This window comes from Neophocaena asiaeorientalis, unplaced genomic scaffold (genome assembly GCF_003031525.2).
Source record: "Neophocaena asiaeorientalis asiaeorientalis breed wild unplaced genomic scaffold, Neophocaena_asiaeorientalis_V1.1 scaffold78, whole genome shotgun sequence".
Lineage (NCBI taxonomy): Eukaryota > Metazoa > Chordata > Mammalia > Artiodactyla > Phocoenidae > Neophocaena > Neophocaena asiaeorientalis.
The window spans coordinates 16,468,013-16,483,372 of record NW_020175018.1 but is presented as its reverse complement, the minus strand read 5'-3'; the positions used below and the strand labels follow the sequence as shown (position 1 = coordinate 16,483,372).

The 15,360-nt window shown below is 52.4% G+C and overlaps 1 protein-coding gene across 1 annotated transcript in view; it reads left to right on the top strand.

The window, feature by feature from the left end:
* Window positions 1-15,360, top strand: part of DDX31 (DEAD-box helicase 31) — a 73,227-nt gene that overhangs the window by 54,214 nt on the left and 3,653 nt on the right. Inside the window, 1 exon segment of the mRNA XM_024762726.1 lies at window positions 1,189-1,357. Coding sequence (XP_024618494.1) covers window positions 1,189-1,357 — 169 coding nt within the window.

Genomic DNA, 15,360 nt, shown 5'->3' with positions numbered 1-15,360 from the left:
GGACCGTCACTGTTATCGGGAGACATTTAAGGGGAACAAGGTATAGGAAAATGATTCCTCAAAGGAATGCCCAGGGACTTCCCTGGCGGTCCAGTGGTTAAGACTCTGCGCTTCCAGTGCAGGCGTGTGGGTTCGATCCCTGCTCGTGAACTAAGATCCCACATGCCGCATGGCGTGGCCCAAAAGTTAATTAAATAAATAAATATAAAAATAAATTTTAAAAAAAAGGAGTGCCCAGTTAAAGGGTAGCCAGAGTGCCACCCTCCTGGGAACTGCCTCTGACCAGTGCCAGGTTGAGAACAGGGGCCTCTTTCTTAACTTTAAAATAGGACTGAAACTTTCACGATAGACTGTCTGATGAACAGCTCTAAACCGCTGGCAATCCCCAACAGATGAGCTGGTTTGTGGGCTACTTTAGAAATTCAGTAATTTTCTTTCTCTTTACAATTCTGTTTTTGTTTCCTTTTTTTACACATTCTTTGAAAGGGTAAGAAACCCCGTATCGATCGATTCTGGATGCATTAGCACGAATTCGGTTCTAAAATCCCATGAGTATGTGGAGAACTGGTGTCAGTGATTCCTCCAGACGGGCAGCTAGAGGTGGCACTCCGGGCGGAGACAGCGTTTACAGTAACGATAATGTATAGTAATAATAAACATAAGGGCAATCGTAATAAAGCCTTGGGAGCCTTTTAAATTTTGTGACATTTGCATGTATGAACTATTTGAAAAAATAATAATTCAATTAGGGGAAATTTTTCCCAATATAAAAGTCTGATGATTTCATTTTTCATAAGAAAATGGTATACATTGATCCTGTCCTAGTTTCTTCACTCATTCTCTCATTCATTCATTTATACAACAGAAACCTGCTGTGTGCCAGGTACTGTGCTAGACCCCAAGACTATAGTGAAGAGGAAAATAGGACCCTCCCCTCTAGGTTTATTACAAGCTACACAGTAAAATGTGACATTTTATTGGGTTTACTCATTGTGGCTGGTAGACTTACTTATTTTTAGAAATGAAGAAAAACACACAGGTATAGCTTTAGGTTGTTGACGTTTGTTGTGCTATCCTGGTTGTGTGTGCATCGTGGCCCGGCAGGGTGAGCTGCGCAGGGCGGCCTTTAGGCCGGGGCAGCAGCTGAGACCCGTCCTGACCGCCTCCCGCCCTCTCACTGTCTTTCAGCCCTGCAGTCCTTCATCCGGGCCTACGCGACCTACCCCCGGGAGCTGAAGCACATCTTCCACATCCGATCACTCCACCTCGGGCATGTGGCTAAGAGCTTTGGGCTAAGAGATGCCCCTAAAAATCTCAGTGCCTTGGCCACAAAGAAGAAGAAAGCAAACCTGAAAAGGTAAGGTAGGCTGAATTTGTCCTCTCTTCAGATTGGCAGCCATGAGATGGTGTGGGGGGCCGCTGTGTGCCAACTTGGCATTTTTGTGGTAAATTATCGCCAGTATCTGCCCTTCTCTCAGTATGATGAGTGCTTGGAACAGCTGGAAAAATACCTAATCTGAATACTTTTAAGGCACTTGCAGAAATTCGATGATGGGTCCTGACCCAACTCCTGCTGGGTCCAGAGTAGTGGGGATTATTGGAACAGCAAGACTGCCCACGGATAGAGTAACTCTGGGGCTTTTCACACTCGGAGCTCCAGGTGTGCTCTGGTCCACCCTCGAAAGCTTCGGGGACTTGAAGGAAGACGGTGGTGTGTTCCGTGAGACTCTGCTGCGGCCGCAGGGCTCCTGCAGGCTGGCTGGGCATGGGGGCCGGGCCTGGGGCTCCCAGCGCCGTGTGCTGCTCTGCTTGGTGCTGGCACGCACCTCCAGCACTGAGCACGTGTAGGGCAAGTGCGGTGGACTCTTCTCCCTCCGCCCCCGCTCCCCCCTCCAAAAAAAAGAACACGTTAGGAACGGTCCAGAGTCGGAGTGAGAAGTGTTGCCCTGCAGGTTGGGCACTGGGCTCCGAGTCCATCTTCACGATTTCAAGAGGTCCTGAGATGATTTCTCTCCACGAAATGCAGTTGTAAAAGGTCTTCTTTCTCTCCTCAAAGACAGGGTATTCATGGGAATTTCCTGGCAGTCCACTGGTTAGAACTCAGCCCTTTCACTGCCATGGCCCTGGGTTCAGTCCCTGGTCAGGGAACTAAGATCCCGCAAACCACATGGTGGTGCCGCCAAAAAAAACACAACACACGGTGTTCTTTTAGTACCAGCCCCAGCCCTTGGCGGGAACTAGAGTTTCTTAGGTACCAGGAGCTGCTTTAATGGGGGATTTGGGGCAGATCATTGTTTTTTTGTTTTGTTTTGTTTTTGCGGTACGCGGGCCTCTCACTGTTGTGGCCTCTCCCGTTGCGGAGCACAGGCTCCGGACGCGCAGGCTCAGCGGCCGTGGCTCACGGGCCCAGCCGCTCCGCGGCATGTGGGATCTTCCCGGACCCGGGCACGAACCCGTGTCCCCTGCATCGGCAGGCGGACTCTCGACCACTGCGCCACCAGGGAAGCCCCAGATCTTTGTTTTTGCTTACTAATTACAAATGCCAGTATATCCTTGCCCTGCCACTGAGCACCTGTGGGCAGTACCGCGCTCTCCTACGTGTCCCAGCACAGTGTCTGTCTCGCATGTTCACCAAGAAGAGCCGGTCACGTCGTCAGCCTCATCAGGGCCCAGGTTCTCTGGTTGAAATGACAGAGGGAGAAGCCCGCCCAGTGCAGGGCGATGGCTGTTGGAGTTAGGGGCCTTGGCCTTCGGTTCCAGCTCCAGCCTGACGTGAGCTTGTGAGCTTTGGACCGTTGTCTTTGCTTAATTTCTCAGAGCCTCATTTTCTTCAGCTACAAAAGGGAAAAGGAAATCCACGTTTTTAGCCACTTCACAAGAATCAGAATTAGGTGATACATGTGACTGTGCCTTTTGAACCATGAAGGGCCATCCGGATGAAACACCTTAGGACAGAGAGCTGGAGACCCGGTGAGTTAAGATTCCAGAACATCCAATTGGATCTGTCCAGGGACTTGGCACTTAGAAGGCTCTTTATAATGGATAAAAGGTTGCCTAATTCTAATTCCCATTTTGGAATTTTTTTTTTTTTTCTTTTTCTTGCGGCACGCGGGCCTCTCACTGCTGTGGCCTCTCCCGTTGTGGAGCACAGGCTCCAGACACGCAGGCTCAGCGGCCATGGCTCACGGGCCTAGCTGCTCCGTGGCGTGTGGGATCCTCCCGGACCGGGGCACGAACCCGTGTCCCCTGCATCGGCGGGCGGACTCTCAACCACTGCGCCACCAGGGAAGCCCCCATTTTGGAGTTTTGAAGATGCTTGGCCTTTTTTCTTACAGTAATCCCCCTCATATAGGACAACACTCCAGTAATTCTGTGAGGCAGGCATTTCCCCGCATGCTCTTCTCCGATGCCCGGACAAGACTGAGACACGTCTGGCTCTGGTTTCTTCCAGGACGTTTTGAGGTGCAGGGCGTTGCCTGCTGCCACACTCTACCTGTCCTGGGCAGGGCTGCGGCCAGAGACGCCTGGCTCGAGCCAGGTCCTCCTGAGGGAGAAGGTGCCTCGGCTCCACTCCAGATTTGGGACTGCCGTGCACCAGAGTTAGTTTGGGGTAGCTGACATCTGTACATAGTAACTGGTTTTAAGTATGTGGCAAAACTATGAGGCCCGCAGTCAGGTCTGGAATGACCTCCTAGTGGTCTGGAAGCCTGGCCATCCTGTCCCACCGTCTCTAAAACGCCGACACGTGAAGGAGGTGGGAACCCATCTGCCACGTGATCACTGGTAAGAAACACGTATTTTGTTTATTCCTCTTCCTGCAAGTAAACGTGACCCCAGTATTTTATTGTCAGCAGCTGACCTACCTTTGCAAGCGTTAACAGCAGCTCTTCAGACTGGGTGTGCCCAGCCCTCACCCAGGGAAGGCAGAGCGGGAGGCTCAAGGCGCTGGGAGTAGCGGGGGACTCGGAGCCAGCATTGTCCTTACCTTGCGAAGCCGCCAGGGAGAGAGCAAGCCACCGCCTCCCGCTTCAGCCGACCCGCGCTGGCAGATGGGCACCAGGGCTACGATACCCCTGTGAGCAGGGGATTTAGCAGGGCTTTATTTAGGGAAGAATGGGCTGATTAGCCGATAAAGAGCATGTAAGATGGTATGGGGCAGCCTTTGATGTCTGGCTGGCGCGGCGGGGAGCCGGGCGGTGAGTGACAGCAGTGTGTCACACGATTACCCCGCCCGTGACAGTGCCGCGCTCTGTTCTTGCCATGTCACCACTCTGTTACAGTGACTTTTTCCGTTGTCATGCCCCTCTTTTGAAGGCATTTCTCCCCACACTCCTTACACCCTCCCGCCCCACCCCTGCCTTGTTAATGCAGACGGGCACTCAGGGATACAGTACGTACCTTTTTTACTGGGGGAGATCCTGTCACTCCCGGAGGAAGAATGGCTTCGCAGCTAATCTGCACATGGACTGAATCACTGTGGTCGGGGAAGCGGCAGAGAAACTTGACAGATTCTCTGCACCTCAGTCAGGGCTCGAGCCAGTGCCAGTCGCTGCTTTTTACGGAACAGGAAAGAAAAGTCCATTAAACCCCACACAAGTGTGGAGAGTTACGCTGTGGCCACAATGATTGCCGTGAGCCGAGGCGTCTCTTCTGAAATCCATCTGTCGAGGAAGAGAAGGGGTTCCTTGGGTTTTGTGTGGGTGGGTAAAATGCTAGCACTAATTTCTCCGAATTATCCTGCATATTCCATCTATGGTGTTCACTGCTAGGATAGTTACGTTATGTGCAGACCTCTGATACCTGCAAACCAAATTGACGAGACCGTAAGCAAAATCCTGTCTCGCCTGCCATCCCCAAGCAAGGAGTTCACCCGGGTGTTAGTGGATGAGGCCGGGGCGTGTTAGGCTTGGAGACTACTGGGCATTTCTGTGCAGTGACAGAGGGAACTTTTATCTCGTCTGTATGCCTTTATTCCTTCACTGGACCACTTTTCAGAAAAAGGAAAAAAAGAGTTAATGTCCCTAAATAAGGTCTTAATCAGCAGGTCTCTCTCTGTCTCCTTTTTGAGTCCTCAGTTCTGAAGGGGAACAGCAAGTGTCTTCCCCCTGCGCACAGAAGCACAGAGTCACAAGCACTCTTCTGACGCTGACACACAAGCCTGTCAGAACAGCCCGCCACCCCAGATACCTCCATATCCACGTGCACAGGGAGTCGGTGCTGTCGGTAGAATTTTGAATGGCCCCTTAGCAACATCCATCACGAACACAGCATTTTCCTCCCGTGAAATGCAGTTCTTATTTTGAAGCTAGGTAGATTCAGCAGTCCCTGAGAAGGAAGCAAAGGTAGCATAGCTTCCAAAGTTTCCATCTTCCCAGGAGTCGCTGAGACCCGGCGCTGTCTGCTCTGGGAGGGCAGAGCTGTGTTGTTTGCCAGGGTGTCTGTCTGTCTGTCTAGGCAGTCACACATGTGAGTAGAACCTGTCCAGGACCAGTGAGCAGACAACTTCCTCATCCGTTTGACACTCTGGTCAGTGGTTCAAGGATATAGAAAGTAATGAGCCTTAAAGTCTTAGTGTTATGGTGGCAATGTGAAAGGGCGAGTCTGTTGGGTTTAAACCACCCTATCTCATTTGGATTATGTGCTATAATTGTAAGTTCACTTTCCCCCAAACTGTTTAGTTTGCAGCTACCTAAGGCTGGTCTCACCACTGACTTCTACCATCTGGGTCTTTCTGAAGTTCTTCTTAGTGCGTAGATTTCTTTGTATAAATTTTCTCAAACCAGCCCAGCTAAGTGTTACCTGGTAGTTCTCATTTGATCAAAAAGTAGGGCTGTCTGATCCCTTAGTACTTACTGGATCTGGGTGTGCTTGGTCAGGGCTCAGCAGGCTGGGATCCGTAGCGGAAGGGGACGGAGCTGGTCCCCTGGGGCCGGGCCTCACATCCTAGCCACCATACCCAGCAGGACAGAGCATGTCCTTCACCTCTGTTACTTCCAAAGTTCTGCATTTAGCGTACTTGTTAAAATAAGGAAACATCCTTAGGGAGGTCATTCTTGCCAGACTTTTCTCATCTGTGAAATGCTTTATCATCGAAGTTCAAATCAGAGATTTTGTCATCGGCAGGCGGACTCTCAACCACTGCGCCACCAGGGAAGCCCCAGGGAGGTCATTCTTGCCAGACTTTTCTCATCTGTGAAATTTTATCATCGAAGTTCAAATCAGAGATTTTGTAGGCCTCCGTTTGAGGGTCATTTTTCACCTTTTTTTTTTTTAATTTATGTTTCTCTTTTTTCATTGAAGTATAGTTAATTTACAATGTTGTGTTAGTTTCAGGTGTGCAGCAAAGTGACTCAGTTATGCATATATATTTATATATTTTTCAGATTCTTTTCCATTATAGGTTGTTAAAAGATACTGAGTATAGGTCCCCGTGCTCTACAGTAGGACCTTGTTGTTTACCTGTTGTACAGTAGTGTATATATGTTAATCCCAAACTCTTATCTCCCGCCCACACCCCCATCCCCTTTGGTAACCATAAGTTTGTTTTCTATGTCTCTGAGTCTATTTCTGTTTTGTAATAAGCTCATTTGTATCATTTTTTTAGATTCCACCTCTAAGTGACGAGTGGTGTTATGTGATATTAGTCTTTGTCGGACTGACTTAGTATGATCACCTCTGGATCCATCCATGTTACTGCAAATGACATTGTTTCATTTTTTACGGCTGGGTAGGATTCCACTGTATACATATATACCGCGTCTTCTTTATCCGTTCCTCTGTCGATGGACACTTAGGTTGCTTCCATGTCTTGGCTATTGCGAGCAGTGCTGCTGTGAACATAGGGGTGCCTGTATGTTTCCAAATTATAGTTTTCTCCCGTTTTTCATCTTTGAAGGCCTTTGCTCTGTCCCTCTCTGTGATTGGCACTCTCACTTTTTCAGTAATTATTAAATAACTTGGGAGAGTTACTGTGTGGAATAGACTCTAGTTGGAGCAGTTCATACCCCCATCAGCCATCTCCCTGCCCCTCCACTTGTTTCTTAAATGCTGACTGTGGGAGTGCCATGCAGTAATTAACAGGAGCCTGGGTTTTACCCACACCGGCATCTGGGTTGGGTCACTTACCGTTTCCGTTCCTCAGTCCCCTCGCCTCTCAGATAGTGGCACGGAGCCTCACGGTGTTGTCTGGGGATCAACCAGGTGACGAGTACAAAGCATCGACACAGTGTCTGGGACATGAACACGGGAGCACTTGCGGAGGTGGTGACCAAGACAGGAGCGCTGGTTCTTCCCGCCGGCCTTCACCACACTTAGAAGCGTCCCTGGAACAGAGAGCGTGAACCTGTCATTAACTGTCAACCTTTCAGCACCTCGAAGTTTTCTTATGAGGAACCACCTTGAAAACGCAGGGCTGGTCCCCTCCAAGACGGGCACGGAGACGCTGCGGCCGCGTCTCCCTGCAAAGCAATGTTCTCATCATTGGGGCATCTTGCCTGCCAATTTTTTTGTGGCCTTTACAGCCTCCCTAACATCACTTAATTAGCTGAAGGCAAACCTGGAGTCTTGCCCACCGTGAAAATTCTCTCCGTTTCCTTGAGCCAGTCATCGTTCTGTAGGAAGACAGAGTGGCCAGACGTGAGGTCAGAGGCTGGACAAAGCCCCGTTTGGAAACACGGGGGTTCCCCTCCGCACCCGATCGTGGAGCAGCTCATCCCTGCCCTGATCCCTCTGGCCTCCTGGTCTCCCCCTTCAGCCTCCCCGCCCCGTCCCCATGGATCCCCTCAACTTCATTGTAGAACGGTCCACTGCTGGGTCTCCTGCGGCCCTTCCGGTCCCGCTGACCGGTGCTCCCCTTGCCCGTCGTGTCCCCACTTCTTCCAGCCTTTCGGTGATGTCTCCTTAATCTAATAATTAGGACACACCCCCTCTTCCCTCTCCCCACGGCCTCAGCTGGCACCCCTCCTTTCTCGTTCTCTCCCGGGGCCTTTGCCCGGCATGCTGCGGGCCTGGGCCTCTCCTCACCCCTCTTCGTCTTTGGGCCTCCGTCCCTTCTTCGAGGAAGGAAGTCTCCTCTGGCAAACCTGCCTGGGTGGACACCGCACGCCCCCACTCCACCCCACCCCCCACCGCCGTCACAGTAGCCCTACACCTGTCTGTGATGTTTGTCTGTGTGGTTCCTGTCTCTCCCCTCCGTGTAGCCCAGGGTAGAAACCCTGTCTGGTTTTCCTCATCGCATCCCCAGCACCTACCTGGCACGCGATAGGTGCTCAGGAAGTAGTTTTGAATAGATGAACGGAACCTGAAACTCTTCTGTAATTCTGAGACGAAGAGCATAAAGGGAAAGAGAAAAGAGGAGTTGTTCTGACAGGAACCAGGTAAATGCCTCTTAATTGTCTAGTTAGCCCAGCAAACAGCAAATCCTGCCTTTCAGAGCGCCCCGTCCACTCCGTAGTCTGTCCTGAGAGAACAAGCATGGGGTCACTTTCCTCTTGGCATGAAACAGTCCCCGAGAAGGACTGAGCCTCGGGCCCTGTTTCCCCGACGTCACAGCGGAGGAACCCACAGAACGTGGAGAGGAGTGGGTTCGGGATCGGGGTCTCCACCAGCCTGGGTAGGGCCAGGGCAGATGCCCACAGAGGGTCAGTTCACCCGACCTCAGCCTGAAGACCAGAGGGAAACAGCTAGGACCACCGGCAGTGACTGTGAGGACAGGTGTGCGTGTCCTGTGGGACGGGGGAGCAGAATCTCCTCTCACAGGCTGCTAGGGAGCCGTATGAAAACACAGGAGGGCCCGTGCTTTAAAGGTGAGTTCGGGTTAAGGGAGAGAATTTTCACTTAGAGCCTGGGTGAGCTGTGTGGACTGTAGCCGAGACCATATTCTACCGGCCTCTGTGTCAAGGGTGATGAGGTGGGTGACTTCGAAGCCCACGCTGGCTTGCCTCTCTGGGACATCTATACCGACAAGAAGTGTCCAGACTGGGACAAGGGGCAGGACGAGTGCTGTGGACGGTGGCTGGGTCTGTCTGGGTGAAGAACACTGGCACAGAGGGGTCACTTGGGGGTGATGTGATTATTGAGTTCCCCCCGTTGCATTCACACACAACCCTGGGTTGAGCTGCATGGGCAGGGCTCCTCGGAGGACCGGCCCTCCGCCCTCAGCACCCCCGGCGCAGCTCCAGGTTGCTCCCTGCCCGCCGCCAGGCGCCAGCCCAGCACACGCGGCTCTTTACATCTGGTCCTTGCTTCTACCACTGTTCGTTCTGCCTGACACCGTGCAATTAGCAGCCTCCTCATGAAACACCCCCGCCACCGGTCCGTGCCCACCCCCGGCTAATGAGGCAATCAGGGGGATTTCACAGTGGCCCTGCGCTGCCTCCACACCTGGGTCACCTGCAGACAGCGGGAGCCACGGGTCGTGTGCTTTCAGGCAGGCAGGCAGGCAGGCAGGGCTGACAACAAAGAACAGGAACCCAGCCAGCCTCTCCCGGGAGGATGCTGGAGATGGCACATTCCCGTTGGAGCCTTCCCGGCCCTGGAGTCTGAAGATGTGCCCGGCCCAGCACACGTTGGCAGATGCCAGACCCACGAGGCCTCGCGCAGCAGGAGACCCGACTCTGCAACGCCTTGTCCTTGCTCCAGGCTCTTCTAGTTCAGACTGTTCGAGAAATCAGGAAGGAAGGAGCACGACGGTCCCCCAGCTCTCCGCTTGCTACACGCAGCTTAGTTCAGGCCGACGACTCCCCTCCTCTCACCTGTCTCCACGTTCCTTGGGCTCCTTCACATCCCCAGCCCCTCCACGTACTCCTTGCTCTTATGCCACAGAGCCTTTCCGTCTGGTTAGGACCCATAGGGAATGACCTCAGGTCTTTTCCAGATGTTCTCTCCATTCTGGTCCTGACGTTCCAGCAGCAGGCTGACACGTGGAGTGACGTCTTAACCAATAAGTAGTCCAGAAGAGGGGTGTGGTTTGAGAGCGCCGACATCCCGGAGTGACGGCATCTGGCTGTCTGCCAGCGTGTCTCTTGAGGGAGTACGTGTGCCCCTGGCCGTGCTGAATCCACACGCGTAGTCTCGTTGAGCCTCACCAGGTCCCTTCGACCACGGCCGAGTTCCCAGTAACTGGTGAGAAAGTGGACATGCCCGGTCATGTGGCACTGAGTCTGAGAGACTTCGGAGCCCACATTCCTGGCACTCGTCTCCTTCCTTGCATGCACCCGTTTGGAAGCTTCTGGTTTCTATGATTAGTATTAGGCTAAGTAACAAGTAGATGAGTTCTGTTAAGGGTGTTTTTTGCCCGTGAACAGATCATTCTTTGTGTGATGGGAGAAATGGACTTAAAGCAGAAGACATTTTGGTGCATATCTGGAAGGATTTGATTTGAAGCCATCAGAATGGCAAACCCTGGAGTGGGCGGGAGCAGCTTTCTGCTCATGGGGCAGATCTCTGAGAACAGACAGCTGCGGGCGAGATGTGGATCCGGCTTCTTCTCTAGTTTCCTTGAGTCTAGAGGCAGAGGGTGCAGTGGGAGAGGCCCGGGCTTGGAGTCAGGCGCTCAGCAGCAGCTTCGCGTTGCCGCGGGGCCTGTCAGGTCGTGTGGGGCGTGGGGAGGGATGATGGACACGCGGCACCGGCCGGGGCTTAGAGTCGTCGTCCAGTAAATGCTGATTCCTCTACCCCTGCCCGCTTCTCTCTGAGTCTGTGGATAAAAAGTGAAAGCTTCACGGGAATTCCCTGGCGGTCCAGCGGTTAGGACTTGGCGCTGTCACTGCCGAGGCTCCAGGTTCAATCCCTGATCGGGGAACTAAGATCCCATAAGACTCGCGGTGTGGCCAGAAAGAAAAAGAAAAAAAGTGGAAGTTTTATAGACTCTTCCCCGAACGCTCCCCGCCCACCGGAACCTTGTGCCATCGGTCACATTACTCCTTGGTGGTAAGACCTCCACTTCAGGGCTCCCAGCAGCGAGGTAGGGGGGACTCGCCACCTCCAGGGTGGAGTTAGTTAGAGCTAACTGGTTAGAGCTCCTGAAATGAGCCCAAATTGACCACTTTCACTTTCCGCCCTTTGGTCTCGGGGATCCAAATGCTGAATGTGCGTGATTTACAAAGCTAACGATACAAAGTGTTACTGATCAAAACAGTCCCGGGTCCACGTGGCAAGGCATCCGGTATCTGATGACAGCTGCTCATCTCCTCTGCCTTTCCTCTTTCCGGATTGTTAATGATAATTATAGTCAGCGTTTTCCCGGTGCCTTCAGGACAGGCGCTCTGATGCGGGCTTTGATTCATTAGTTCGTTTAATCCTTCTGAGAGTAAGCAGCCTGGCACTGAGAGAAGTAGTACCTCGGCCAAGCTCAGAAAATAGGTCCCACAGCCTCTGCAGGACGGTGCCGGGGTCCTCCCCTCCGAGGGCCAGCTCCGCGCCGGCGCCTCCAGCCGCCCCACGTCCCAGCCCGTCGTCTGGGCGGCTTTTCTCTCCGCCCAGGTTCTTGTCAGAATCTGGCTCGTCCAACTGTCCAAACATGCAGTAGAGCCTGGCCGGCCCAGAGAGGAGGGCAGTCACGTCTGTCACTGCAGCCAGTGGTGACAGCAGAGACCACGGCTGCCACCCACGTGGGGCTCAGCCGCGGCTGGGCTCCGGTCAGAGCCGTGGGTTTCCTCCTCCGGTCCTCCCGTGTCCTCACGTGCTGTCCCTCTCCCAGGGCGGGGCCGGGACTCGCACCCTGGCCTCCTGGCTGGACGCTGTGCGGCTTCTCCCACCCTCGGCTTCGGGTCAGCCTGTGGCTCAGGCAGCTGAGCCCCTGCCTGTGTGCACACGTGACGAGCCAAACCACCCGCCTTCTCTGACGCAAGAGCGTGGGCCCCCAGTTCAGGGTCACCTTTTAGCTGAGCCCATCCTTCTGGCCCGTTGGGGTGCTCTGCCGTCCAGCGTGCTGGCTGTCCCTGCAGGCTTCGTCTCATCTGCAGAGTCATCGATAATGGTGTCAAGCAGGGCAAGCCCAGAGGGTTTGGAGCTGGGACTCTGCCCAGGCTTATCAGTCTCAGTGTTTGCAGGGTACAGTCGTGCCAGTTACAGAAACACTGAATTGTTGCCACGCGCACCCTGTATTTCTCCATCTTAACGTTTTCACAGAGAGTTAGATTTTATAAAGCACCCTTCGTTTTACCTTCACGCTACCCCTTGCATCCATGTGGGGGCCCTTTCTGACGTGTGAGGAATCTCGGCTTAGGGGAAGCTAGTGACTCTGCAGGGTCGTCAGCTAGGTGAGGGCCGGGCTGGGATTCCAACCAGCGCCGTCAGGGTCCTGCTGCCGCACCTCTTCCCCAACACCGCCACCTGCTGTGTGACGTCCAGGCCTGGCTCCTGACAGAACTTCCATGAAGGTCTCTGGCCCTTGGACGGGTAATCCCAAAGCTCCATGCACTTCTGGGATTCTGACTCAGGGCGTCGCTTTCAGACCTCGGCCATCTCTAAGCCTTGTCTCTGTCCCCCTTCCCGTGGTGGGCGCCTTTCCGGGCAGCAGGTTGGTCATGGCATCTACGTACTGATCGCCTGTGACCTGCACGGCCTGGCATCCGCCTGCCACCAGCTCTTCACTGGGTCTGGTTGTTAGGTGTGAGGCAGAGACCCACTTTTTCTCCGTCTCTGCGTCCACAGAGCCACTCAGGAATTTTCTGGAATGATATCCACTGCCTCAGCAGGGCTCCCCTGGAGTGGAGTGTCTTCTGGGGCCCTGGGAGTTTTACAAGCGCTAGAGTCGGTATGGTTCTAAGAAATCGCAAAGAAGGCATCCCTAAAATGGGCAGCCCATCAGCCTGCATCTCTGCCAAAACAGAATCCAGAGGTTAAGGAGCCCTGATGCACTTCCTTTTCCTTCGATGGCCGTAAAAGGTCTGATAGCTTGTTTCCCTTCAGTAGGCTAAATGATCGTCCCGCACTGGCGGGTTTTGCACCTGGACTGCTTTGTTGCCTCAGGGGGACTGCTTGTCACCTTCTCCCTGGAGTTTTTGGTCACTCTCACTGTCATCTGAGAGCCCCCTAAACCCCCTCAGATTCTGTGCCTTTGCTTCATCCGTAAGGGCGAGGCAGGAGGGTAGAAACTTGGAGTCGGCCTCAAGCCTCGGAAGCCTTCACTGTCTCCTTCCACGATCGCTCAGAACCCAGGCTTTTCTTCCAGTCTGGGGGCTTGCTTCTGCTGCAGGGTCCTTGGGGCCTCGGTGTGGCCCTGGGTCATCTGCTTACAAGCAGAATTTTTCAGATTAGAGAAAGAAATATGCTTTACTGGTCTTCTGTCTTGTCTGTTTTAATTATACCACAAGAGAAAAATCCCTCACAAAAACGAACTGAAAGCCAGAGGCAAAGAGGTTTTTGATAAGTAAAAGTTGAAGTACTTTGATATCGCAGCCCAGGGTAAAATCGTGCCACCTGATTTGTTTCCCCCTAAAATGAGTGTGCTGCTCTCCCTGATTACAAAAATAATAGTGTGTTTAGTGCAAAAACTTGGGGAATAGAGAAAAGCTTCAAAATCATCCAATGAAAGCCCACAACGCAAGTTAATCTTAATTCACATTTTTTGTGCCTTACACTTTCTCTGCGGGTGTACATGTAGGATCTTTTTATATCTATAATGAGGTTGAGCAAATCATGATTTTCTTAAACTGCTTTTTCCACTTGTCATCCAGCTGCTACTCTTACGATGCACTTTATCAGGGGTTCCAAAAGTCTTCGAGATCTGCTGTAATGTGAACGTTGCTTCTGTACGGGAAATATTTCGTGAGGAACTTGCTCCTTGTGGTAAAAACTTACAGCACAGTGGTTCAGTGTGTGCGTCGCGGAGTCGGAAAGCCCTGGGCCCCGATCCCACCTCCTCCCTGGACGTGCTGTTTGACCTCCCTGCACCTCGGTTGCCGTGCCTGTGGTGCCTCTTTCACAGGATTGCTGAAGTAAACGAGTTAGATGCCTCTCAAGTACTTACGGCAGCACCTGACGTAAGTAGGTGTCATGCACGTGCTAACCATGCAGTCATTATTAAAGTCCCAGAGCCAGTGTCAGTGGCTATGATTTGACATGCTTTATGTTGAACTCCGTTAACCCCTGTCATTGTTATTTGCTTATATGTTCATGTGTGTGGTGGACCCCGCTAACGTGGGCCACCACTGTCGTCATCACCATCATCATCTACTCGTTAAATATGGCCTGCAGGAAGTGTTCTAAAAGTCGGAAGGAAGGTACTCGAGGTACGTTTCAAGACCTTGGGGAAGAGATTGCTTGTTCAGTGACTGTCTCGGATAACCGGATAACTCTTGGGAAGAAATAGTTAAATTCGCCACATCCTACCATAAGCCAGAACAAAATCTAGATGGAATTAAAGCAATAGCAGAGGCTAAACGAAGATATCCTTGAATATTTTAAAAAGGCTACGGTGAGGAAGACTTTTCTGAGCATGGTCCTAAAGCCATAAAACAGAAAAGAAAATATTGAGAGACTTGACAGTACATAAAAATGCATAGTTTACCTACTGATAAAATGAAAAATTCTGTCCTGCAAGAGAATGCCATTAGCAAAAGCCTGTGTTAGAATGGCTTTTTACCTATAGGACGATCGTCTATGAATTTATTGATAAAGTTGGGAGAAGGTCCTGAGAGCTCTCTCCTCCAGTGGCCATCCTAGCAGGCGTATTGATTTACTAATTAGGCTGTGATTTCACCTCATTGGCAGTGAAAGTGGCATCTGCCTATCCTGCTGGGTAATCCAGCCTGGTAACCAAGGGGGGGGTTATCCAGCCTTCACTACAAGGGAGTTCCCTGTGGTTAGATAAACTGATCTGTTGCTTGGTAACTACAGGATTACTCCGGTGGATGCTCAGGACGCCCATTTGAGAGGGGTTTGGGCGTTTGGAGGGCAGGGAGGGCGAGAACGTTGGCAAGTTTCTGGGAGAACTGCAGCTTGGCAGGAGAAGCCCATCGTGGGCTTGGGTTTAGAACGTTTCATCTTCCCATCTGTACTTTGCCTTTTCGGCACTGGGCCTCGGAACAGAGGAAAAGCAGGCGGCGAGCTGGCCGAGGGAAGGGTGGGGCCCGTTGGGGTGGCAGCTGACAGCAGGGGAAACGCCTGCAGGGTTGACCCCAAGGTTCTTCCTCCCGAGGAAGAGGTCTGGGTCTGGAAGGCAGGAACCCCTGTTTGCTGTCTGGACCACCACTCAGAGTTTGAGGTCGGGTCCCAAGTTGGAAGTCCACTGACTAGAATAAAATCGTAGAGTAGCTATAGGAAATTTTGAGGTCATAACGTCAAGGCAAGCAGGACCGTCTCCAAGCCCCGCTTTCTAACAGCATCCTTTGGCTCCGTCGGTGTGGACTCAAGGCC